General features: G+C 44.2%; 1 protein-coding gene across 3 annotated transcripts in view; it reads right to left on the bottom strand.

Annotated features, from left to right (window-relative positions):
* Positions 1–27,910, bottom strand: part of LOC139279980 (diacylglycerol kinase zeta-like) — a 521,188-nt gene that overhangs the window by 109,189 nt on the left and 384,089 nt on the right. For all 3 annotated transcript variants that reach the window (XM_070899368.1, XM_070899369.1, XM_070899370.1), the window contains one exon: positions 23,101–23,220. In XM_070899368.1, coding sequence (XP_070755469.1) covers positions 23,101–23,220 — 120 coding nt within the window. The remainder of the gene's footprint in view (positions 1–23,100; positions 23,221–27,910) is intronic.

The raw sequence follows: 27,910 nt of genomic DNA, 5'->3' as shown, positions 1-27,910 counted from the left end.
AGTCTGTTTCCAACAAATCTCCAACAGACAATAAAACAGGACAATAAATTTCACTGCCCATGTTGTGTTCAGTCCGCTACCATCCATTTGTTGGATAACAACAGTCTCCAGTTCTTGCTTGATTTAAACTCTTCCTTTATGCTACAGCATCTTTTCAGAGCTAAATTCTCTCACTGACGACTGATCAGATTTCTGTGACAATATGAATTTGAAGTATCGTTACATTTGAAAATGATTATTTGATGAACAATTTGGGAGACAGCAAATAGATTATTTGATGAGTAGGCGCAAGTCAGCAAGACCAAAGCACAGAAGGAGGCCATTCTGCCCATCATGCCTGTGCCGGCTCTTTGAAGGGCTATCCGTTCTAGTTCCACTCCCCTGCTCTTCCCACAAAGTCCTGTAAATTTTTCCTTTTCAAATACATGTCCAATTCCCTTTTGAAAGTTACTCTTGAATATGCTTCCCCCCCACCACACACACTTTCAGGCAGTGCATTCCAGATCAAAACAACTCGATGCCTAAAAAAATTCTCATCTCGCCTCAGGTTCTTTTGCCAATGATCTTAATTCTGTGTCCTTGGGTTATCGACCCTCCTGTCACTGGAAACAGATTCCCTTTATTTACTCTTTAAAAAAAAGCTATATATTTACTCTATATCACCTGGTTTATTATCAATTAAAATCAAAAACATCAAAAATGGTAGAATATTTTCAAAATATGGCTTGTTGGGATTATTTGCAGTGTGTCTCTTGAGATAGTCACGGTGCCATTTATCTTTAGGAACTACGAGTAGGATTTGTTCATTACTAACAAATCAGCCTTCCCTGGGATTACAGTTGAATAACACTTAACTTGGAGAGGAATTATCAGAACTCTGCGGGCATTAACCTGATCCGCTTTGCATCACAGGAGACCGCAGAATAAAAGACACGAGGAGCTGAATCCCCAGCAACATGAAAGACAAAGGGTTGTTTTGTTGTTGGACTACACAGGTAGCTACCCAATCTAAGTCATTTCATTCTAATCACCCCGTCCCATCCACAGCTCGCTTTCAACCTACACGATTAGAGTAGACTGGATTCAGTTAAACCTCATTCCTCCAATTCTGGCCTCTTGTGCATCCCTGATTTCCTTCGCCCCTCCATTGGCGGCCGTGGCTTCAGCCACCTACCTAGGCCCTAAGCTCTGGAATTCCCTCCCTAAACCTTTCCACCTTGCTCTCTTCCTTTAAAGTGCTCTTTAAAACTTAGCTCTTTGACCAAGCTTTTGGTCACCTGTCCTGAAGGGTCATCGACCTGAAACATTAAGTCTGTTTCTCTCCACAGATGCTACTTGACCCACTGAGATTTCCAGCATTTTCTGTTTTTATTTCAGATTCCAGCATCTGCAGTATTTTGCTTTTGTGCTCATTTAAAAAAAATTCATTCACAGGATGAGGGTGTCGCCGGCAAGACCGGCATTTATTGCCCATCCCTAATTGCCCTTGAGAACGTTGGTGGTGAGCCGCCTTCTTGAACCGCTGCAGTCCATGTGGTAAAGGTACTCTCACAGTGACTTTGTCGTAGTGATTTGGTACAACTGAATGGCTTGCTAGGCCATTTCAAAGGGCAGTTAAGGGTCAAACACATTTCTGTGGGTCTGGAGTCACATATAGGCCAGACCGGGTAAGGGCAGCAGATTTCCTTCCTTATGGGACATTAGTGAACCAGATGGGTTTTTACAGTAACCCGGTAGTTTGAACTGAAACTAGCTTTTATATCCCAGATTTATTTAATTAATTGAATTCAAATTCCATAGCGGCCATGTTGGAATTTTGAAATCCAAGTCTTCGACCATTACTTTAGGCCTCTGGGTTACTAGTCCAGTAACATAACCACTATGCTACCGTTCCCACAAATACATCTCCTTATGTGGTCAGTGTCAAATTTTGCCTGATTCCCCTGCAGTTAAAAGCCTTGGGCCAGAAATCAAGTGTTTCCCGTCGGGGAGCTGAGAGAAAACCGGAGGGCACATCACTGGCTCCAGCTGCTCTCGTGCCTGTGAGCAGCTTGTTACTGAGCAACACAAACAAATCATCAGCGCTTCCCTCCATCAGTAGTAGGGCATGGCACAGCAAAGGAGCAGGAGCCTGGGGTTAGAAAGGAATGTGAGACTAAAAAATCAATTGCAGATCTATTTGAAATCTTGAACTATTTTGCAATTTTTTTAATCAATTTGAAATCTGCTTTTTTGTCTCCCTTAATTCCGTCCTTCTGACCTCCAGCTTGACTTCCATTCAGCAAGACAATGGCCAAATGCAGCATAGACGTTGCTCTAGAGTTAGAATGGCAGTCTCTTCAGGTCATTCATTTGAAAATATATTTCATAGGGAGGGTGAGTGAGTGGATGAGCGGGCGAGCGAGGGGGGGGGGGGGGGGGCGGGCGACAGTCTTCAGGCTCAAACGCTGTGAGTTGTAAAGATAGTGAGTTACAAAGTGATCACAGATCACAAGAAAAGCATTAGGCATTTAAGGTTGAATACCCTACAGTGGATCAGTGGGATGGTGAATGGGGTGGGAGGCGGGAGGGGCTGCGATGCGTTTGAATACTTTGTTTCAATCTCTCTACAATACAGCCCAGAGTAACAGTATAAAGGTAGAGCAATCCTTTGATGCCCCAATGACCTGTGCCAGTGGATGGTCATATACAGATCTGTATGGTGTAGCAATGGGCCCAAGTTTCCACATGATTCGCGCCTGATTTTTAGGAGCAACTGGTGGAGAACGGACTATTTTAGAAATCGCAATTCTCCACATTTTTTTTTCTGCAGTTCTAGTCAGGTAGAACAGTTCTAGTTTAGAACAGAATTTTTTCTTCAAAAGGGGGCATGTCCGGCCACTGACGCCTGATTTGAAAGTTTCCACAGTGAAAATGTACTCCAAACTAAAGTAGAATGGAGCCAGTGAAGATTTTTGTAGAACTGAAAAAACCTGTTCTACACATTAAAAAAATCAGGCGCAGGTTACAAATTAGGCGTCCAGAACGAGGTGGTGGGGGGGGAACTCATTAAATTCGACAATAAATCCTTATTTATACTTCTACAAATAAATCCAACCTGAATAAACATTTATAAGCCAAGAAAAGATTAAATAAACCATCTTCCTACCTGTGTGAAAGTGCTTCAGCCAGGGAGAATTCTGCAGCCGTTCGTGCCACTGAGCGGGAGGGGTGGGGAGAAAGCCGTTCGTGTCGCTGAGCGGGAGGGGGAGAGAGAGAGAGAGAGAGAGAGGGGGGAGGGAGGGAGAGAGAAGGGGGAGGGAGGGAGAGAGAAAGGGGAGGGAGGGAGGGAGAGAGAGCGGGGGGGGGGGGGGGAGGGAGAGGTCAGGTCGGATCAGATCCAGTCCGGGAGTCGGGTCCAGTGGGGGGGGGGGGGGGGGTCGGGTCGGGGAACAGGAGCATGGGTCGGGTCGGGTCAGTCGGGGGGGGGGGGAGCGGGTCTCGGGGCGGAAGCGGGTGTCGGGCGGGTGTTGGGTCTTGTCGGGGGTGGGGAGCAGGAGCTGGCCATGGGAGGAGCCTTATTCACTCAGCCCCAGTGAGGCCATTCAGCCAGGGCTAGGGGCTGCGTGCTTCGGGCCCCTCCCACACAGTTCGGCGCCTGGAGCTACTGCACTTGCGTGCCGACTGTAGCGCGCATGTGTAGAGGTCCCGGCACTGTTTTCAGCGCCGGGACCTGGCTCCGCCCCCCCCCCACAGCTCGCGCTGGCTGCGCCGAGGGCCAGAGGACCTGTAAGTAGGTGGAGAATACCGAGGATTTTTTTAGGCGCCGTTATAGGCGCGAAAAACGGGCGCCCAGCTCGGAGGGGCGCCCATTTTTTTTCTTGTGGAAACTTGGGCCCCAATATGTTGCACCCTAGATGGGCGTGGGGGGTGGGGGGTTTCTAGGGGTAGAGCTCACCCACAGCTTCCTTCCCAATCGCAGTTGTTCCTGTGGGGCGAAGGAGAATCAATTGAAAACAATTCCCCTGAGGAAAGCAGGGAACAGATGAGGATGGAAAGAACCAGAGGGTAGGTCCTGTGCTACACGTCTGTTCGTTCACAAGTGGCTATGAGAAGAGCCTGTGAACAAGGCCACGTTAAAGGCAGAGGGCGACAAGTAGGGAGAAAAATGCAGACATTTTAAAAAGCATTGAATTATAAAAGGAAATCTAAAAAGGTACTCTGCAGCTTTTCTTTTTAAAAAAAAAGCTTTTTAAAAAAAGTCATCTGTTAGATGCCAAATATCATAGAATAAATTAGAAGTCAAGAGAAGGGTTACAACAACCATCCTAATGATCATTATCAGTTGATCAGAACAGCCCTCTCTTGTGCTGAAGCTACAATAGACTATAATATTTGCATAAATCGGATTAAACCTGGCTCCTGCACATCACGCTGTTTAATTTTTACAACCTAAGCTGTACTCACTCAGAAGAGCAATGTGCCTTTCTGTGATTGCAGACTAGCCAGACCTTTCAGACGAGCTGCTGAGCTTTGCCAAACACAGCTCCAACGGGCTTCACATCTTGCAAACTATCCGAGATATTGAAGGGATTAAAGGAAAGTATCCGGTTTGGAGGATTTTGCCCTGCTCCCTCAGGTATAAGGGGGACTGGGGTTAGTTAGTGGCAGTGTGAGGGAGCTGCATTAACAGATGCCAGGAGTCCAGTTTCAGAGCTGCTGTCCCTTCTCTGAGACACCACTCAAAAGGCTGTTCAAAAGGTATTTGATAGGGGGGAGAGAGAGAGAAACTATTTCCTGTGGCGGGGGAGTCCAGAACAAGGGAGCATAACCTTAAAATTAATGCTAAGCCGTTCAGAGGTGCTGTCAAGAAGCACTTCTTCATACAAAGGGTAGTGGAAATCTGGAACTATCTCCTCCTACAAGCTGTTGAGGCTAGGTGAACTGAAAATGTCAAAACTAAGACCAATCGATTTTTGTTACAGAGTATTAAGAGGCAGGTAAATAGGATTAAAAAACCGATCAGCCATGATGTAATTAAACGGCGGAGCAGGCTTGAGGGGCTCAATAGCCTACTCCTATTCCTAATGAAGCTAAGGGTCTACTGAAAACAATAGGTCACTTACTTTACAGGTGTGTGTATGAGGAAAATAGTAGTCAGCTGGTAACATCACTGGTGTGCAATTTCCTAAAATTATTAAAGTGACCTTGAAGCAGTTTATGAACCTCATTTTACTTTGAGAAGCTCAGTTAGTTACTCACGCTAAGACGCTGGTTATTCTGCATTATAGATAGATTTATTTTGTTATTTTTGTACTTACAAAGAGTTAGGTCTGGTGGAACTTTGGAGTTCACTGCAAAGATTTTCCAACAGGATGTAGTAGGGTCAGAGGGTATATCAGACCATGGGGTATCAATGGCCACTAACAGATATATTTTGGGGAAATAATCACTGTAGATTACACAGAAACAAACACACTGTATACATTATTTAAAAACAGAAATGACAGAACAATTAAATAAATACTTTGGTTCTGTCTTCACGGAAGAGGACACAAATAACGTCCCACAAATGCTAGGGAACCAAGGGTCTAGTGAGCAAGAGGAATTAAAGGAAATGATTATTAGTAAGAAAATAGTGCTGGAGAAACTAATGGGACTGAAAGCCGATAAATCCCCAGGACCTGATGATCTTTATCCCCGAGGACTAAAAGAGGTAGCCATGGAAATAGTGGATGTATTGGTTGTCATCTTCCAAAATTCGAAAGATTACGGAACAGTTCCTGCCAATTGGAGGGTGGTAAATGTAACCCCACTATTTAAAAAAGGAGGGCGAGAGAAAACAGGGAACTACAGACCGGTTAGCCTAACATCAGTAGTAGGGAAAATGCTAGAGTTTATTATAAAGGATGTGATAACGGGACACTTAGAAAATATCAACAGGATTAGACAAAGTCAACATGGATTAATGAAAGGAAAATCGTGTTTGACAAACCTATTGGAGTTTTTTGAGGATGTAACTGATAGAATAGATAAGGGAGAATCAGTGGATGTAGTGTATTTAGATTTTCAGAAGGCCTTTGATAAAATCCCACATAAGAGGTTTATGTGCAAAATTAAAGCACATAGGATTGGGGGTAACATACTGGCATGGATTGAAAATTGGTTTTTCGGGGTGGCGGGCATTGACTAGTGGAGCACCACAGGGATCAGTGCTTGGGCCCCAGCTATTCACTATATTATATATAGAAACCAAATATTTCCAAGTCTGCTGACAATACAAAACTAGGTGGGATTGTGAGTTGTGAGGAGGATGCAAAGACACTGCAAGGCGATTTAGATAGGTTGAGTGAGTGGGCAAACACATGGCAGATGCAGTACAACGTGGATAAATGTGAAGTTATCCACTTGGTAGGAAAAACATAAAGACAAAGTATTATTTCAATGGTGATAGGTTGAGAAATGTGGATGTACAAAGCGGTGTCCTTGTACACCAGTCATTGAAAGCAAACATGCAGGTGCAGCAAGCAGTTAGGAAGGCAAATGGTATGTTGGCCTTCATTGCAACAGGATTTGAGTACAGGAGCAAGGATGTCTTACTACAGTTATACAGGACTTTGGTGAGACCACATCTGGAGTATTGTGCGCAGTTTTGCTCTCCTTACCAAAGAAAGGATATACTTGCCGTAGAGGGAGTGCAGCGAAGGTTCACCAGACTGATTCCTGGGATGGCAGGATTGTCGTATGAAAAGAGATTGGATTGACTAGACCTGTATTCACTAGAGTTTAGAAGAATGAGAGGAGATCTCATTGAAATGTATAAAATTCTGAAGGGGTTGGACAGACTGAATGCGGGGTGGATGTTTCCCCTGGCTGGGAAGTCTAGAGCAAGGGGTCACAATCTCAGGATATGGGGTAGGAAATTTAGGACTGAGATGAGGAGAAATTTCTTCACTCAGAGGGTGGTGAACCTGTGAAATTCCCTACCACAGAAAGTTGTGGAGGCCAAGTCAATGAATATATTTAAGAAGGAGATAGATAGATTTCTAGACACAAAAGGCATCAAGTGGTATGGGGAGAAAGTGGGAATATGGTGTTGAGATAGAGGATCAGCCATGATCATATTGAACGGCGGTGCAGACTCCAAGGGCCGAATAGCCTACTACTGCTCCTATTTTCTATGTTTCTATGTCTATGTTTCTAAAGTACAGGCAACTCTTGATTATCCGCACACGGGAAACTGTTGTAACGGCATTTAAAATTCCGTGCGTGCACGCATTGCTGCAGCCACTGTCTCTCGCGGACGCCACTGATGTCGGAGTCCTTTCAGCCCGGGAAGGCAGCACGCTCCGGAACCCCGGGGCTAGACAATCTCCTCCTCGAGGTCACCTGCATACATGCTGGTAATGTCCATACTTAACTGCCTTGTTACTGTTTGTAGCTGATTGCACAGTATTTATTCATTGAAGTTTTAACTTTATAATGTCAACTCGCTCTAACGGAGAAATCGTTTACCCGGCGTAGCCCAATCCCTGAGGGACTCGGATAATCGAGAGTTTCCTGTAATAAATTTCATGTAAATTATATATAGACTCATGCTGCCTTGGTGTAGTATACAGGAACTAACACAGCTCCCATTTTTCAACCAAAATGAATGCAGCCCAGGTATGTCAGATAGGACCCGAAATTGATGATCTCCCGCTGCTGCCCATTTTCTCGGCGGTATTTGGATGGCCCTTTGGTTTGTTACCGCTAGCTACTAGCAAGATCGTGCAGCGTGAATTTTAAGATTATTTAGCAGGCGGTAGCGGGAGCAGGGTGCAGCGGATGGTGGAGGTTATTAGACTCGACAAAGATTGGAGGCGGAGGTCTGCGCATACACGATTATTTTTTTTCTGTTGACATCGTTTGCTAGTCTGGCTGTTGCTGCACGTGGTCGTCGTTGGGTTGGGCCGGCTGGCCGAAAGGACCCGGAGTGCAATGCTGGGCCAGGGGGGAGGGGGGGGGCGAGGGGTGGAGCTGGCCATGGGGAAAGATATTCAGCGGATCTCCTTAGGGAGCTGCCGCCTTGGAATTTCAGGAGCTGGATGTGGAGCTTCAGTAACAGAGAGCCACTGGGGTGGTTGACTTAAGTAGGACAGCATAGAATGCAGGCTAATCAGCTTTGTTAGTGGAAGCAATTGCTTTCTAGTTTAGTAAAAAGAAACGAAAGACAGACTAGTATATACGTCTTGCATAGACTCAGTATGTGCCAAAGTGCTTTACAGTCAATGAACTACTTTTGAAGTATAGTTGCTGTTGTAATGAAGGAAACATGGCAGCCAATTTCTTGTTTGTAGTAAACCGTTCATGTATCAAATAGTCATTAGAACAATTTCCAAACCCTTAAACAGTACAGTTTAGCTTCTTTACTGATAACAACAACCTGTATTTATATAGCGCATTTAACATAGTAAAACATCCCAAGGCGGTCACAGGAGTGCTATAAGACAAAAAAAAAAATTGACACCAAGCCATGCAAGAAGAAATTACAACATATGACCAAAAGCTTGGTCAAAGAGGTATGTTTTAAGGAGCGTCTTGTAGGAGGAAAGAGAGGTAGAGAGGTGGAGAGGTTCAGAGAGGGAGTTCCAGAGCTTAGGGCTCAGGCACACTACTACTGTCCGCTTGAGGTCGGCTAAGATCAGGCAAGACCTTAATTTTCAGGATGGTATTTAGGGCGGGCAGTAAATGGATCTTATTGATCAAATTTGTGTTTTTGGGCCTTCTCCGATGGATGGGCAGTATCGACTACTGCCGGCGGTAAAATATCTGATGAATTTCCCGCTGGAGGGAATGTGGGTGGTAAGTGGACAGTAATTGATTTTTTTTGATCAAATTCCCATTTCTGGGCAGTAAGTGGGCAGTAATATGAAGAATTCCAGGCCCAAAGAGACTAATTGCAAAGGGGATGGAGTATAAAAGCAGGGAAATCTTGCTACAGTTGTACAGGGTATTGGTGAGGAATACTGCGTGCAGTTTTGGTTTCCATATTTACGAAAGGATATACTTGTTTTGGAGGCAGTTCAGAGAAGGTTCACAAGGTTGATTCCAGAAATGAGGGGGGTTGACTTATGAGGAAAGGTTGAGTAGGTTGGGCCTCTACTCATTGGAATTCAGAAGAATGAGAGGTGATCTTATCGAAACGTATAAGATTATGAGGGGGCTTGACAGGGTGGATGTAGAGAGGATGTTTCCACTGATGGGGGAGACTAGAACTAGAGGGCATGATCTTAGAATAAGAGGCCACCCATTTAAAACACAGATGAGGAGAAATTTCTTCTCAGAGGGTTTTCGATCTGTGGAATTCGCTGCCTCAGAGAACTGTGGAAGCTGGGACATTGAATAAATTTAAGACAGAAATAGATATCTTCTTAAATAATAAGGGGATAAGGGGCGCGGGCAGGGAAGTGCAGCCGAATCCATGATCAGATCAGCCATGATCTTATTGAATGGCAGAGCAGGCTATGGCCTACTCCTGTTCTTATTTCTTATGTTCTTATAATATAACTCCTGTAAGTTATCCAGAGACTAATGTGGCCGCTGAATGTTATATAGGAACTAATGTGGGTCACCTATATCATAAAAATGAAGATACCCCTTGAATGTTATCTTGAAACTAAAAGAGCCCTTACATACTATACAGAGACTAATAAAGCTCTTGTATGTTAAGAGACTAAAACAGATGGTGCACTCCAGTGCAGTACTGAAGGAGTGCTGCACTGTCAGAGCTGCCGTCTTTCAGATGGGACGTTAAATTGAGGCTGTGTCTGTCCTCTCAGGTGGACGTAAAGATCCCATGGCACTATTCGAAGAAGAGCAGAGGAATTCTCTCTGGTGTCCTTGCCAATATTTATTCCTCAATCACCATCACTAAAACAGATTATCTGGTCATGTATCTGATTGCTGTTTGTGAGAGCTTGCTATGCACAAATTGGCTGCCACATTTCCTATATTATCAGTGACTACACTTGAAAAAGTACTTCATTGGCTGTAAAGAACTTTGGAACATACCCTGACATGGTGAAAGGTGCTATATAAATGCAAGTTCTTTCTTTCTATAACCGGAGACAGACATAGCAGACACACGTCATCTGAATGCTGGACAACCATACACCAAACCTTCCATCACCAATTCATTTACTGATCAACAGGTATTAAATAAGATCAACACTCACTGACGTTAAACAACAAAGACCATAGGCAGCACAGAATGCGTTTTCAATAAATGTTCTCTCTGGCTCACTTGCATTTGGCAGTTAGCCAGGCATTTCCCTTTAAAAACCATTACTACTAGTTCTCTTCATTCAATGAGTTCTTCCCATCACCTCTGTGTATTAGAACTCCCTCCTTAAAAAAAAAATCACTGCTCCCTCTACACTGAAACTGCATCTCGTCTCCATGATGTAAAGTGTGTAAACAGAAAGGTTGAGTTATTGGGCGATAACTTCTTTTGTTTTTTTTCTTCCTTGTGTTCAGACTACCAGATTGCAAGAGGTCAAACTGCCAGGAAGCTGGACTTCATTATTTATTTGGATAATTTGTGAACTTAAAGAGTATTCAATACCGTGCCTGTGGGAGCTCAGTTTTCACCGTGCCTATCTGTGGAATCAGGAGCAGAGGAAAATTCCATCATAAAAAGCATTGCACTAGTAATGCATCATTGGATCCGGAAAAGACAGGACAGGATTAATAGCAAGAGTCAGAGCCATACATGTCAATTCTGTCCCTCTCTGTATTGGGCTTTTACAGAAATAGTGGGCTAACCATTGGAGCCAAAACATTAACTAAACCAAGGGAACAAGGTGTTGATCATCAGCCGGGGTGAAATGGAATACAAATAATGGAACATGGGATATAACTGAAGAATGTAAAAACATAGAATTGCACAATATACAGCACAGAAACAGGCCATTCAGCTCAACTAGTCTGTACTGGTGTTTATACTCCACACATGAATGTTAAGATCATTCATAATAATGGAGCCATGGATGTAACAGAAGAATTTTAATGTACACATCTCCAGGAGAACATGCCAAATGTCACCATTTTGCCCGTGATGTAATAAAAGATTAGTTTGAATTTGAGGACGATTTTAAGGTTAGTCCAGGGTGCAGTTTCTGGATATAGTAGCAAACTGACCTTGAGTGTGTTTATAATCAGAATCTATTTGTACTGTCCTTTTGCGCCTGCGCCCTCTCGAATCCGCCCCCCCACCCGAAACCATGTTGTTCATCAGAGCCTGCGGGCAGCGGGAGACGGGGCGGTGGGTGGTCGGGGTGGGGGAAAGAGAGAGGGACACGGGGGTGGGGGGGGTGGGGAAGGAGAGAAAGGGAAGCGGGACAGGGGAGAGAGGGAACTCAGGGAAGATGGATCACAGTCTTCCAAACCCCTTTACACCCACACCCGATTTCTCGGGTAGCTTGGTGCGTGTGTTACAAGGGACGTCGTTGGAGTGGATGAAATCCAGAAGTCAGGATACTGTCACTATTCACTTCATACCCAATAAACCTGTTAATAATCCGTGACCCACACACAATGCCCCATCTATGGTGGGCGGGGGACGGGGGTAATGGCATGCACTTGCGCTAGGGTAAGGGAGTTCAGCTTGGGGAGGGATGCACTTGTGCTGGGGTAAGGGACTTCAGCTAGGGGAGGGATGCACTTGTGCTGGGGTAAGGGACTTCAGCTAGGGGAGGGATGCACTTGTGCTGGGGTAAGGTACTTCAGCTAGGGGAGGGATGCACTTGTGCTGGGGTAAGGGACTTCAGCTGGGGGAAGCAGCACTTGCACTGGCGTAAGGGACTTCGGCTGGAACTTGGTGGCTTTTGGGGAGATCTGTCCTCTGTGGCTTCTGAAGTCAAAATGGATCGAATTACAATTTGTAAAGTCAGTCAGAACTTGGGCTGGGCGGTTTCAGTTACACATTCCAGAGAAACTTCAGGGTGTGGCTTATCCTCCAAGGGGACCAATCAGCAATAAGTCATGTGATAATGGAGAGCCAGAGACAAGGCGTCCATTTTGGCAGTGCAAATAAACGCATCCGTTTATAATACACTTAACCTTTAACTTCAGGTCACACAGTTAAATAAATATTCCTCGGCAAAAATCGACAGATAAATTATTAGTCATGCAGCTCCATTTCAAAATCTTAAGATTCTTCGCAATGTATCTAAGGATGACTGGTGTAGGAAATAGAAAAAAAACCCACACTGGTCCAGTGGAAGATTCTTGTTCAAAGTGAATACTCCACTCCATCCCCCAGATTGGTACTTAAGCAGAAAGGCATTCAATTATTGGTGCCCATAGAGCCAAAGATTTGTTGTCAGCTGCAGAGCCAGTCAACATTCTGGACTTGCTAATAGAGCCAGTCAGATCTGTGCTTACCCAAAGGACCAATGTTCTCTACTTACTTCAGGTCCAATCAAAGAATTGTTCCCACCCATAGAAAGAGTCAATAATGTGTACTTACCTACAGAGCCAAAGATCTGTTCTCAGCCATAAATCCAATCACTGATCTGTATTTACCCACTGCTCCAGCGAGTTGTACTCATGTAACATTCGCTATTTACCCCAGTGCCAGTCAGCAACCTGTTCTTACCCACAGTGTCAGTCAATTAGCACTCACCAACTAAGTCAGTACTTTTCCACATTATCAGTCAACAATTGCTATTTACCAATTGAGGTCATCATCATTGATCAGCATTTTCAGTACTTACTAATGGAGTTTTTCCCATAACAGTAAAAATCATGTAGGGAGCAGATTTTGAAAAAATATTTGCAGTTAAGGCTTCTCCAATGAACCTCACTGGCAGTCTCCATGAATCCGCGAGATCAGAGATCTCTGTTAGTTTCATAAGAGCCCACTTCTATGATGTTCCTCACTCTGAGGGACCTATTCAAAAATTTCTCCCTAGGTTTTCTCGAAAATTGATCATAAACTCCTGAAATAGATAACAAGAGCCTCATAAAGCAGTGCTGATGCAACATTCTATTAATGCCTGTTTACCACCATGTGATAAAATCCAAATTGATCAAGGTTTGTTTACATTTAATTTTTTTTAGTATTTCTGGTAATTCAAGAATGCCGTGTTGTAACCTCTGGGAATCTGAATACAAATGAGAAACCAATCCATACTGAAAAGAACTGATGCTATAAACTGAAGTACAGAAACACTGGGGGTGATTTTAACCTCACCCACCCAGGGGAAAACTGACCGGATTGGTTGCCGTTTTACACCCCACCTGATTTGACCCCGTTAGTTTCCTGCCGGACAGGTTAGGTTAAAATCACTCCCACTATTCCGGAAAGGTGTGGGAATAAATAATAAACACTGTTCTAAACAAGCTGGTCCAAGAACACCCAAGGGACTCATATTTCTCAGCATGCCTATGGATGTTTATAAAGTAAACTTTGGCTACCATTGATGCAACATAGAAATTTGACATGCCATCAATGCACAAACATTACATCACACTGGAAAGAAAGAAAAGTCTTGGATTTATATAGCGCCTTTCACGACCACAGGACGTCTCAAAGTGCTTTACAGCCAATGAAGTACTTTTGGAGTGTAGTCACTGTTGTAATGTGGAAAATGCGGCAGTCAATTTGCACGCAAGCAAGCTCCCACAAACAGCAATGTGATAATGACCAGATAAACTGTTTTTTGTTATGTTGATTGAGGGATAAATATTGGCCAGGACACCAGGGATAACTCCCTGCTCTTCTTCGAGATATTGCCATCGGATCTTTTACGTCCACTTGAGAGGGCAGACGGAGCCTCGGTTTAATGTCTCATCTGAAAGACGGCATCTCCGACAGTGCAGCGCTCCCTCAGCACAGCGTTAGTTTACATTTTTTGTGTGCTCAAGTCCCTGGAGTGGGACATGAACCCACAACCTTCTGACTCAGAGACAAAGGTACTACCCACTGGGTTACAGCTGACACAGCATGAATGAAAGCCATTCATTATACCTTAACCCAGCTTGGCAAAAATACTGGATATTTTAGATTTGGTTCTTCAAAGAACTGGGCAGCAGTAATCCAACTATTACATTTTTAATTTGGAAATATTTTCAAAGCAACATTACAATCTAATTCTTGACAACAACTGCCCAGATTTTCACTCACCAACATGCAAGTTAAAGTGGTATAGGGTATTTAAAAAAAACTACTTTTGTTTATATAGTGTCTTTCACGACCTCAGAATGTCCCAAAGCGCTTTACAGCCAATGAAGTTACTTGTGATGTGTAATCATTGTTGTAATGTAAGAAACATGGCAGCCATTTTCACACAGCAAGGTCCCAAGCACGGCAATGAGATAAAATTATGAGATAATCTGTTTTAGTGATATTGGTTGAGGGATAAATATTGGCCCGGACTCAATATTTACAGCTAGCTTCTGAAAACATGTTGAACATATAATCCATTCTCTCTTCATATCAAGAACAGGCTTACTCCTTTTACATTATGCCCCCAGCTATTTCCACAAAATTATAGTACTTCCTCAAAGCAGAGCTGTAATCATCTCTCCACATTTCTGTTCCAGATGTGCCATTCAGTGCAATTAACATTCAAATAGATAACATACTGTAACTCTGGCTGACTGCATGTGGGATAGGTTACGGCCCAACTGCAAGCAAACACATAATTACAAAACACAATAACTCTCTGATTTGGGAGGGGAATTGCATCCATCAAAAGATCAACACAAAGAACCTCAATTATTTTGTAAAGTTCAGCACTCATGTTTTTTTTTTTAAGAAACAGCTCATGGCTTCAAGAAGTGTACATACACGTAAGGGAATGTGGAGTGAAAGAAGGAACAAACTTGCATTTACGACCTTTCATGACTGTAGGACGTCGCAAAGCACTTTATAGCCAATGAAGTACTTTTGTAATGTAGTCACTGTTGTCATGAAGGGAACAGGGCAGCCAACTTGTGCATAGCAAGCTCCCACACACAGCAATGAAATAATGACCAGATCATCAACATAACCTACAGAACAAGGCAAAACCCCAAAAGGGTGCTTACGCGTATTACAAAAGTGAATCGCTATGGAAAAAATAAGCTCCAAATTTATATCTTACCCGAAGTGCAGTCCCATTAGATACTGTACAGACGGAAATTGGATAGATCGTTGGATAGATCATCACTGGAGAAAGTCATAAATTAAAATAGCGATAGTGGGGCTTGAACCCAGAACATTTTGATGTTGAGATGAGAGTGCTACTAACTGAGCCAAACTGATACTTCATAAAGTAGCTATCCTGAGATTGAAATCAGTGCCTATCCGGGTCCTAAGCTCTGGAATTCCTTCCCTAAACCTCTGTCTCTCTATCTTTTTTCCTCCTTTAAGACACGCCTTAAAACCTACCTGACCAAGATTTTGGTCTCCTGTCCTGATATCTCCTGATGTGGCTTGGTGACAAACTTTTCTGATAATGCATCTGCGAAGTATTTTACTATATTAAAGGCGAAATATAAATGCAAGTTGTTGTTGCGTCACGTCTGGCTAATTTCATGCAACCACTTCAAAAGGACCATTGGCAGAGATATGAGACGCAACTGTAGTCCACGACAACCAGGAACTGGGAGGGGGGTGGGCGGGGACCCCTTGCTGTGCGAAAATTGGTGGTTAGGAGTTTTATAGTTGATATTACTTGTATCATGCACACTGTTAATTATTGCTTGGTGCCGAGTGCCCATGTCCTGGAATGACCGTAGCACGTTGTAACAAGGAAGAACTGCAGTTTAGATGTGATATTTTATTTGTTCACTTTTCTCCCAGATTTGCGTAACATCTCCACAAGCATGTCCCTGACCTCCCTGTGGATTGTTCCTTCAACTCCCCTATCCTGCTACTGCTTCAGCCGCTCCTTATTATGGACTCCCGCACTGCTCCAACCATGTTCAATGAATTCTCTACCACAGAAAGTTGTTGAGGCCAATTCACTAAATATATTCAAAAAGGAGTTAGATGTAGTCCTTACTACTAGGGGGATCAAGGGGTATGGCGAGAAAGCAGGAATGGGGTACTGAAGTTGCATGTTCAGCCATGAACTCATTGAATGACGGTGCAGGCTCGAAGGGCCGAATGGCCTACTCCTGCACCTATTTTCTAATGCAAGCTTGGCACGAACATCTTGAATTTAATATGCATTGCCTATAGATTGCACACTAACAAGGAATATTTATAACTCGTCAAAGTCCTTTTATGATTAGCGTTTTGCCCGACTCCCCGAGACAGCCGTATACAGGGTTCAGCTGCATTTTTAGTGCCAATTGTTTGCATGTTCCCTGCGCTTTCCTGTTTGATATTTGTGCGAGATTTTACTGCAGTTGTGTAGACATTAGTAATTATACGCAGTGCGCTGATTTTCAGAAGCCTAGAGAGAGAGAGAGCATGGCAACGGGAGGTATAGTGCCCGCAGGCTACTGACTGCCATCATTGCTGGAGTGATGCGAGATGTGCTTGCCAGGCGGAGGCTCATTAAAGGACATATATTTATGAAAAAAAATCATTAACAGTTCTTTCTGAAAGCCAGAGCTTGATGCGCATCAAATAAAATGAGGAGTCTTTGCCAGTTACTTTCAAACACCCTTGATCATTAGGGATAAAACAGATGCCAGAGCTTTCATATATGTGCTTCTTCCAAGTAAACAAAGCTCCGTACCAAAGCTAAAGGAGGTGCTGCAACAGCAGTTTCCGGCATTAAAACAGAAAGCATTGGAAATGCACTGTAGGTCTGTCGGTATGAAGTAAACAAGAGAGGTCCACCCTTTGGGTATGACCCTTCTCTCAAAATTAGAAACTGAGGGTGAGTGTGAGTTCCTTTAATGGAACTGTAAAAAACAAAATAGGAGATGAGAGTGGGAGGGAGAGATATAACGGGGTGAGAAAATCCCCCTGGGCACCAGCGCAAAATGAATATGCATCCGTCTGTCATACGCCACGCCCGATAATCGGTTCCATTGACTTCTATGGACAACTAGCAGGTAAAAGTGAAGTTACATCTGAGTCCAGCCCACTACCAGTGGTTAAATGTTAAAATTTAGAGCGGATGCGAAGGAGGATGGTGAGTGTTTTTGCCTTCTAAATACCAAAATCAAAAGCCTTGCAACAGAAATATCCAGGCCCTCCCCCGGAATCTTTTTAAACACAGTTCACACTACACTGGGATAACCAATCCATGCGTTGCCAAACCCAAGCTGTGAGACCACCACTTCTCTCCAGAAGCAAGTTGGAACCTGGACTCTAGTATTTATATTACAACTCTAATACTTCAAAAATACTTCATTGGCTTTAAAGTCCTTTAGGATATCTTGAGGTCATAAAATTCAGAAAGTCAGCATGGATTTGTTAAGGGAAGGTCATGTTTGACTAACTTGATTGAATTTTTTGACAACATAAGGAGGATCGATGAGGGTAGCGTGTTTGATGTAGCCTACATGGATTTTAGCTTGGCTTTTGATAAGGGAATGTGGCGAGTTGGATCCAAAATTGGCTCAGTGGCAGGAAGCAAAGGGTAATGGTCAACGGGTGTTTTTGTGACTGGAAGGCTGTTTCCAGTGGGGTTTCACAGGGCTAGCTTCCTTGCTATTTATGGTATATATATCAATAATTTAAAATTCAAGATAATTAAGAAGTTTGCAGATGGTACAAAAAATAGCCATGTGGTTAGAAACATAGAAAATAGGTGCAGGAGTAGGCCATTCGGCCCTTTGAGCTTGCATCACCATTCAATAAGATCAACAGAGGCTGATCATTCACCTCAGTACCCCTTTCCTGCTTTCTCTCCATACCCCTTTAGCCTTAAGGGCCATATCTAACTCCCGCTTGAACTGGCATCAACAACTCTCTGCGGCAGAGAATTCCACAGGTTAACAACTCTGAGTAAAGACGTTTCTCCTCATCGCGGTCCGAAATGGCTTACCCCTTATCCTTAGACGGTGACCCCTGGTTCTGGACTTCCCAAGCATCAGGAACATTCTTCCTGCATCTAACCTGTCCAGTCCCGTCAGAATTTTAGATGTTTCCATGAGATCCCCTCTCATTCTTCTAAACTCCAGTGAATACAGGCCCAGACAATCCAGTCTCTCCTCATATGTCAGTCTTGCCATCCCGGGAATCAGTCTGATGAACCTTCACTGTACTCCCTCATTAGCAAGAACGTCCTTCCTCAGATTAGGAGACCAAAACCAAACACAATATTCCAGGTGAGGCCTCACCAAGACCCTATACAACTGCAGCAAGACCTCCCTGCTCCTATACTCAAATCCCCTCGCTATGAAGGCCAACATGCCATTTGCCTTCTTCACCGCCTGCTGTACTTGCATGCCAACCTTCAATGACTGATGTACCATGACACCCAAGTCTCATTGCACCTCCCCCCTTTTCCTAATCTGTCGCCATTCAGATAATATTATGCCTTCCTGTTTTTGCCAGCAAAGTGGATAACCTCACATTTATCCACATTATATTGCATCTGCCATGCATTTGTCCACTCACCTAACCTGTCCAAGTCATCCTGCAGCCTCTTAGCATCCTCCTCACAGCTCACACTGCCACCCAGCTTGGTGTTCTCTGCAAACTTGGAGATATCACACTGAATTCTTTCATCTAAATCATTGATGTATATTGTAAATAGCTGGGGTCCTAGCACTGAGCCCTGAGGCACCCCACTAGTCACTGAAAAAGACCCGTTTATCCCGACTCTCTGCTTCCTGTCTGCCAACCAGTTCTCTATCCACGTCAATACATTACCCCCAATACCACGTGCTTTAATTTTGCACACCAATGTCTTGTGTGGGACCTTGTCAAATGGCTTTTGAAAGTCCAAATACACCACATCCACTGGTTCTCCCTTGTCCACTCTACTAGTTACATCATCAAAAAATTCTAGAAGATTTGTCAAGCATGATTTCCCATGCTGACTTGGACCGATCCTGTCACTACTTTCCAAATGTGCTGCTATTACATCTTCAATCATTGATTCCAACATTTTCCCCACGACCGATGTCAGGCTAACCGGTCTATAATTCCCCGTTTTCTCTCTCGCTCCTTTTGTAAAAAGTGGTGTTACATTAGCTACCCTCCAGTCCATAAGAACTGAACCAGAGTCGATAGACTGTTGGAAAATGATCACCAATGCATCCACTATTTCTCGGGCCACTTCCTTAAGTACTCTGGGATGCAGACTATCAGGCCCTGGGGATTTATCGGCCTTCAAACCCATCAATTTCCCTAACACAATTTCCTAACTAATAAGGATTTCCTTCAGTTCCTCCTTCTCGCTAGACCCTCGGTCCCCTCGTATTTCCGGAAGGTTATTTGTGCCTTCCTCCGTGAAGACAGAACCAAAGTATTTGTTCAATTGGTCTGCCATTTCTTTGTTCCCCATTATAAATTCACCTGATTCTGACTGCAAGGGACCTACGTTTGTCTTTACTAATCTTTTTCTCTTCACATATCTATAGAAACTTTTGCAATCAGTTTTTATGTTCCCAGCAAGCTTCCTCTCGTACTCTATTTTCCCCCTCCTAATTAAACCCTTTGTCCTCCTCTGCTGAATTCTAAATTTCTTCCAGTCCTCAGGTTTGCTGCTTTTTCTGGCCAATTTATATTCCTCTTCCTTGGATTTAACACTATTCCTGAGGAAGAAAGCTGCAGACTGCAGGAAAATATCAATGGACTGGTCAGGTGGGCAGAAAAGTGGCAAATGGAATTCAGTCTGAAAAAGTGTGAGGTAATACATTTGGGGAGGGCGAACAAGGCAAGGGAATAGACAATAAATGGTAGGATACCGAGAATTGTAGAGGAACAAAAAGAGACCTTGGCGTGCATGTGCACAGATCCCTGAAGATAGCAGGACAGGTAGATAAGGTGGTGTGGTGGTTAAGAAGGCATATGGAATACTTGCCTTTATTAGTCTAGGCAGTTATTAGTTAGGTCACAGCTAGACTACTGCGTTCAGTTCTGGTCACCACATTACAGGAAAGGTGGGATTGCACTAGAGACGGTACAGAGGAGATGTATGAGGATGTTGCCAGTTTGGCAGAATTTTAACTATGAGAAAAGATTGGATAGGCTGGGGTTGTTTTCTTTGGAATAGAGGCTGAGGGGAGACTTGATTGAGGTGTATAAAATTATGAGTGGCCTAGATAGAGTGGATAGGAAGGATCTATTTCGCCTAGCAGAGAGGTCAATAACCAGAGGGCATAGATTTAAAGTAATTGGTAAAAGGATTAGTGGGGAGTTGGAGAACTTTTTTCACCCAGAGGATGTTGGGGGTCTGGAACTCACTGCCTGAAAGGGTGGTAGAGGCAGAAATCCTCATCACATTTAAAAAGTACTTGGATGTGCGCTTGAAGGTCCGTAACCTACAGGGCTGCGGACCAAGAGCTGGAAAGTGAAATTAGGCCGGATAGCTTTATTTTGTCCGGCACAGACACAATGGGCCAAATGGCCTCCTTCTGTGCCGTAAATTTCTATGATTCTATGAAAGGTACTATATAAATACAAGTGCTTTCCTTTATCTCTGAAGTGGAAACTGATTGGCAGCAGTGCTAACGTTGCAGTATAAATGCACCCCAAGTGGGATGGATGCTTGCTAGACGCAAGATGTTTCTAGATAGTTTTAGCAAATAGAAATAATCGAACAGTCAAAGATGACATTTTGAGAAAGCGCAACGACGACCATAACATTGGGGCTTCATGACCACAACTGCAAACTCAATGTTCAGCGTCATTTATCCTGAGGGGTTAGAATGATAAAACTCAAAACACAACAGGAAACTTTACACATCTGAAAATATTTAAGAGAACAGCATTTCAAATCAATTTTCTAAAAAATGGCCTTCTAAACCAGATTCAATTGAGTGCTGAGCCGATTATTTGATGCACACAGCCCATGGTCTGTGTTCTTCGCTAAAACAGCCTCATTGAGCCAACCTTCCAAAAGCTCACTTGCTTTTTGTTTTGTTTTTAAGTAATCCCACAGCCTCTGCCTGCAAAGAAACATTTTCATTCATCCACAGTCACGCTTGTCTTCCCATCTCATCGAAGCAGAGTCAGTGAATTTTCCATCACTCAAAATTCTGCTGCTGATCACTTTGGGAATAAATACTATTTAAATTTAAAGCAACATTGCCCATATGAGTCATGTATTGTGTCCAATTTCGGGCAGGTAGAAGAGGAACAAGAAAGGATGATCCTGGAGCTTAAAAACATGAAGTTATGAAGAGAAGCTCACAGAATACAAAACAAAACTGAGAGAAGACATGACCCAGGATCTTAAAGTGCCAAGTTGCCTGTGCAGCAGAGACCAAGGGCCTGATCATCTGTCGAGTGACTGTTGTCAGGCTTGAATGATGTGGGTTTGAATGATAGACTGAAATTGTGATGTAGCGTTCTCATTACTTTCTTGTAACATTTCCGCTTCCTGTCATAAGATCTCATTGAGACAAGCGGCCACGATGGGGCCAGTGTTCAATCACTATTTAAGGCCAATGGAAGTTAAAACTGTTAGAAAGCTGGGTGCTGATCAGGAACTGTCGGTTTTGTTGTCTTTGGCACAACTTCCAGTTAACCACTGTTCTATTTGCTTAAAAAAAAGTAAATGCCTTAGTTAAGAAGATCTTGTTGAGAAATCTGATTTAACTTGTTAAGATCAATTGAGGCCTTGTTAACTACCTGCTCGTAGAACCTTGTGGCATTTTGGAAATGGCTGCGCTGAGCCCATATGCAAACAGTAAAACGAGATGGCACGGTATTGGTTCGGTCTGGATTTTGGTGCGAATTTCACATTATTGGTTCAGCACCATTGGGAGAGAGGGCTGCCCAGGGGAAAACAGACAAAACATCAACTTTCACCAGGGTGCCCTGCTCTGTGCTCAGGGCACTTCAAACCACTCAGCTGCATCTGCTCACGGGCAGTTGCTGTAGATATTTAAAGGGTGCATATAGGGATACCACAAGTCCCGGCCAGAGTGGAGATGATTGGATAATTCGCCCATCAATCATGTACTGCTGTCAGTGACTATGAATGATTTTGCGCACATAATTTGTGTTACGCAACTATCCTCTACTTACTGTATTTTGCGAGGGTAATAATAAGTTTGTATTATTTTTAACTCTCCTTCACTCACTGCATTTTATTGGAGAAATATCTCTGCTTTTACCCGGAGGCTTTGTTGTCGTTTCAGACACGAGTTCTGTTTGCTCTAGTTTGTAGAGACTCTGTTTAAATAGACTCTGCTGGCTGTAAAACTCGCTGGAGGTCCTGCTCAACCTCCAACTCATTGGCTGAAAAAGCGGTGTCAATATTCTCTTCAATAGTTAAATGCCCTCATTTACAGCTCAGTCTCTCAGTCACCATGTGTTGCTTGTCTGTATACTTCATCGTTCCCCAGGGGAAATCACACATGCAGACAATGATAATTTTTCAAACTTGAATTATAACAATATAATCAGACTCTATTTTTATGTCTTCATATTCATTATTTGCCCAGGCATTTTATTACCCAAACAGGTTTTGCAAAAGTTGAAATATATACATTAAAATATCTGCAGCCTTTTTCTTAACATTTGTATCCGCATATACAGCCACTTGCCTTTAAATCTAGCCATCATCCCTGGTATAAGCAGCCTTTAAATCTATTACAGCCATTTCCTGATTCCCCTGTGGTGAGCTCCCAGTGCAGACCTAAGATGGGCAGGGAGTTCACTCTCGCTACATAAATGAAGCTGCCTCCATGAAAGCTGAAAGGGTCAGCACATAATAGTGGGTGCAATAATGCACTACTCGACTAACGCCTGATCGGAGGATCCAGCGGAAAATCTACACATTAATCTTCCACATCCAACCACTGAAGAGAAAACTCGCACTCCTGACTCCCCAAGTCCATGTTGATACTGCGGGTAATTCACCATTAATAAGTGAGATGACATAGGTGTGAGGTGCCTGCTTTAGCACATTAAACACACAAGGGGAGGGGATGGAATTGCACTCTTTGCTACTAAAATCTGTTTAAGAAGGAAATGCCAAACTCTCAGGGAGCTCACACTGAAGTCCATACCGTGACATTGCTGCTGCCTGGGTTGGCGTTGGTCCCTGTGCCACAGTCGGTGTGGATGTTGGTTTAAAGTCTGCTGCTGTTGTATTGGATCGATGTACGCTGGTTATCTTGGCACCTGCCCTGTAACAGTGAGGAGACAGAAACAGGTTACAATTCATTGGTTATCTAGGCACCTGTCCTGTAACAATGAGACGACAAAACAGCTTACAATTTACTCACATCTTTGGACCGGCTGCTACATTTAAGTTCTCTTTATCTGAGAATTTCCAACATTGTACCGTTTATTAGTGGATTCCTGGCACTGACCTATTTCAGTGGATTCCCAGTCTTATATCCTCTATGAGCAGATTTGTGTCTGACCTGTTTATTACAACAACAACTTGTATTTATATAGCACCTTTAACGTAGTGAAATGTCCTAAGGCGCTTCACAGGGGTATTATGGGTCAAAAATGTTGACACCGAGCCACATCAGGAGAAATTAGGGCAGGTGACCAAAAGCTTGGTTAAAGAGGTAGGTTTTAAGGAGCGTCTTAAAGGGGGAGAGAGGCGCAGAGCGGTTTAGGGAGGGAATTCCAGAGCTTAGGGCCGAGGCAACAGAAGGCACGGCCACCAATGGTTGAGTGATTATAATCAGGGATGCTCAAGAGAGCAGAATTAGAGGAGCACAGACATCTTGGGGGGTTGTGGGGCTGGAGGAGATTACAGAGATAGGGAGGGGTAAGGCCATGGAGGGATTTGAAAACAAGGATGAGAATTTTGAAATTGAGGCGTGGCTTAACGGGGAGCCAATGTAGGTCAGCGAGCACAGAGGTGATGGGTGAGTGGGACTTGGTGCGACTCGTGGATTATTAGTTGATTCCCAGTGCTGTAGCCTTTATTAGTGATTTTAGAATGGTGGTGTCATTAGATTGGAAAATTGCAAATATCTCTCCATTATTTAAGAAGGGGGGGGGAAGAGAGAAACCACGTAACTACAGACCTGTCCGTCTAATGTAAGTTGTGGAGTAGTTACTGGAATCTGCCATCAGGGACAGAGTGACTGAGCACTTGGACAGGTATGAGCTGATTAGAGAGTCAGCGTGGATTTGTGAAGGGTAAGTCGTGCCTAACTAATCAAGTTGATTTTTTGCCGAGGTCATGGTGGATAAGGGAATGTCGAGAATTGTTATCTACATGGACTCCCAGAAGGCATCTGATTACACAAGAGGTCATCAGCAAAAATGAATGTGCATGGAATTATAGGAAAACTTGTGACATGGGTTGGAAATTGGTTGCGGGGTTGGAGACAGAGACTAGGGATAAAAGGGTGCGTACTCTGTTTGGCAGGTTGCACCAAGGGGGATATTCCCCAGAGATCTGGACTGGTGCCTCAGCCTTTCACCATGTGCATCAAGGGCTTGGATGAAGGAATAGAGTTTTATATCCGTTTTTAGATGACACTACATTTTCTTTTGGTGGGGGGGGGGGGGATATTAAGTTGCGTAGATGGGAGCAGAAGTTGCAAAGAGACATTGATAGCTTAAATGAGTGGATAAAACTGTGGCACATGGAGTTCCACATGAGCAAGTGTGATGTCATCTACTTTGAATCCAAGAATGATAAATCAAGAGTATTTTGTTAATGGTGAGAAACGAGGAACTGTGGAGAATCAAAGGGATTTGGGTGTTCATGTACATAGATTACTCAAAACTGGTTGGACTGGTACAAAAAGTAATTGAAAAGGCTAATAGAATGTTGGCCTTTAACTCAAGGACACTGGATACAAAAGTGAGGAAGGTATGTTTCAGTTATCCCGAGCTTTGGTCAGACCCCATCTGGAGCACTGTGTTCAGTTCTGGAAATCACACCTCAGGGACGGGTACAGTGCAGATCCACCAGAATGATGCTTGGATTTAAATTCTGAGCCTCAGCTGTATGAGCTTGGCTTGTATTCCTTTGAGTATTGAAGGTTGAGGGGTGATCTAATTGATGTGTTTAAAATGACAAAAGGATTCAATAGGGTAGATACAGAGAAATGATTTCCTCTGATGGGGAACTCCAGAACAAGGGGGCATGATCTTAAAATTATTCAGGAGTTAAATCAAGAAGCACATCTTCACACAAAAGAAAGCGTAAATCCGTATGCTCTCTCAGCAGGCTGTGGATCCTGCATCAATTGGAATTTTGAAGGCTGAGATCAATAGATTTTTGTGGGGCAAGGGTATCAAGGGATGTGGATCAACGGTGGGTAAATTGATGTGAGGTACAATTCAGCTATGATCAAACTGAATAGCGGAACAAGCTTGAGGGGCTGAATGGTCCAATCCTGTTTCTGTCTCCTCAGTTGCAAACAAAGCTATCTATGGGTTGCAGAGCAACAGCAGCATCTCAGTCTCCCCATCCCCAATGAAAGCAATTTGGAACAGAGATTGAACAGTATGGAGAAACTACAGCACTTACACACCCACACGGACAAGTACGGAGGGAGATAGGAGAAAGTGCCCCACCCCATGCCCCTGCCACCACCCCTCCCCATGCTCTCGCCACCACCCCGCCCCACCCCGTGCCCTCGCCACCACCCCGCCCCACCCCGTGCCCTCGCCACCACCCCTCCCCACCCTGTGCCCTCGCCACCACCCCTCCCCACCCTGTGCCCTCGCCAACACCCCTCCCCACCCCATCCCCTCCCCACCCCATGCCCTCACCATCACCCCTCCCCGTGCCCTTGCCAACACCCTTACCCACCCCATCCACACTAAACAAACACAAGGTCAAGGAGACACTTTAGCTGACCCACACATGCATATATACAAATAAGACTACACTGGAGAGGTGTCCTTTTGCAGAAACGGTTGGTGTTTAAAATCTCTTCTTTTGGAGTTATTTGTGTGGAGCTATTTTTATGTTGTGCAATGATTGATTGATTGCATTGCAGACGGACAGGGGATGATGGCTGGATTAGAGCTTTAGAACCAAATGTGAGAAAATGCTCTACATTCTCGCCTGGTTGAAGAAATGGATTAATCACCCGTTAGAAACAAAACGACAAAGGGGGTTTTTCCAGTGAGGCCTACTCCTGCACCTATTTTCTATGTTTTCTATGTTTACCCTCATATGACACAGTATTGGGCATGCCAATGCTAATGAAGTGCTTTGGCCAGCAGCAGGAATCATTTGATAGCAGTCCGGGTGAGGAGACCATGATCGGTTTTCTCTCTTTTTGTAATGAGACCTGTAGTCTCTGCTCAACAATCGAACCCTATTGTGCAGGACTCCCAGAGGTCAAACAGTTTCCTCCTTTTACTTTCATCCCACCTTCTCCCTGTGTCACCTACCTCTCATGGGATGACTCCATCAATCAGATGGATTGACTCCATGAACCCCATTGTCACTGGACGCCTCATTACCGTGTTCATTTTCCCATTCCTTATACCTCTTCTAGTATAGCTTGCATTTGTCATTGTGTGGTATATGGGACTGGAAGGCGTTTGGGGGTTGTGGGAGAGGGGGAAAGACAGGGAATGGGGAGGGAGCTGGGGAAGGTTGGGAGAATTCAACTCTCAGTGCATCTGTACAACAAGAACTTGCATCTATATAGAGCCTTTAACATAGTAAAATGTCTCAAGGTGCTTCACAGGAGCGTTAGCAAACAAAATTTGACAGAGCCAAATAAGGAAATATTACAACAGGAGACAAGAGGCTTGGTCAAAGAGTTAGGTTCTAAAGAGCGTCATGAAGGAGGAAAGAAAGGTAGAATTGCAGAGAAGTTTAGGGAGAGAATTCCAGAGCTTAGGGCCTAAGCAGATGAAGGCACGACTGCCAATGGTGGAGTGAAGAAAATTGGGGATGCGCAAGAGATCAGCATTGGAGGAATGCAGAGATCTCGGAGGGTTGTAGGGCTGGAAATGGTTACAGAGATAGGGAGGGTGAGGCTATGCAGGGATTGGAAAAACAAGGATGAGAATTTTTAAATCAAGGTGTTGCCAATCGGGGGCCAATGTAGGTCAGCGAGCACAGAGCTGCAGACAGATATGCCCCTCCAACAGTGCAGCACTCCCTCAGTACTGCCCCTCCGACAGTACAGCACTCTCTCATAAAAGGGGCCATAAAAGGAGCGGCGAGCATTGACCATGGGCTGCGTGGAGGCAGGTCACTACAAGGTACAGCGCCAGCTGGTGCAGGAGGGCGACGGCTGAGAAGAGTGACGTCATCAAGATCCAGGTCAGTGATTGGAACGTGTGCAGGTACAGCAGGAGCGGCGAGGTCGGGGCGAAGGAGCGGCGAGAGACTGTAGAGGGACGTGATCGGGGCCCAGGGGAGGCGCAAGTTCGGGGACAGGTACCCAGGGGCAGTGCGGACCAGCCCACACTGCGATATGTGCACGCACTAGGTCCGTGCAGCAGAGCTGGTCTCCAGTCATCTTGGGCAATCCTTGCTACTGGACCAAGACCTAGCTCGGTCAAGCCCGTGTGGTGGCTGATGTGCAACGGCCACCACGTTAAAAAAAATTCACACACAGGCATCTTCCACCCTTGAGGATGTAGTTCGGGTCCTTCATTGAAACACCTGTGAACTCGTCCTTTTTTTGGCGTGGAAACAAGTCATCCTCGCTTCGAGGGACTGCCTATGATGACGATGATGATGCTGCTGACAGATTAAGTGCCAATGAAATTCAGAACCTGTAAAACTGATAGTGCCTGTCACAATCAGGGAAATGTTCAGAGTGACATTTAAGAACGGAAAGACCTGGGATTATTTTTCACAGTGACATATATCAAAAATATATTCAAAGAGTGTCGCTCACAATAAGTGGTGCTGGCAGGCCAGAC

Source organism: Pristiophorus japonicus, chromosome 14 (assembly GCF_044704955.1).
Source record: "Pristiophorus japonicus isolate sPriJap1 chromosome 14, sPriJap1.hap1, whole genome shotgun sequence".
NCBI classification, from domain to species: domain Eukaryota; kingdom Metazoa; phylum Chordata; class Chondrichthyes; family Pristiophoridae; genus Pristiophorus; species Pristiophorus japonicus.
This window is presented reverse-complemented; position numbering and strand designations above follow the sequence as displayed.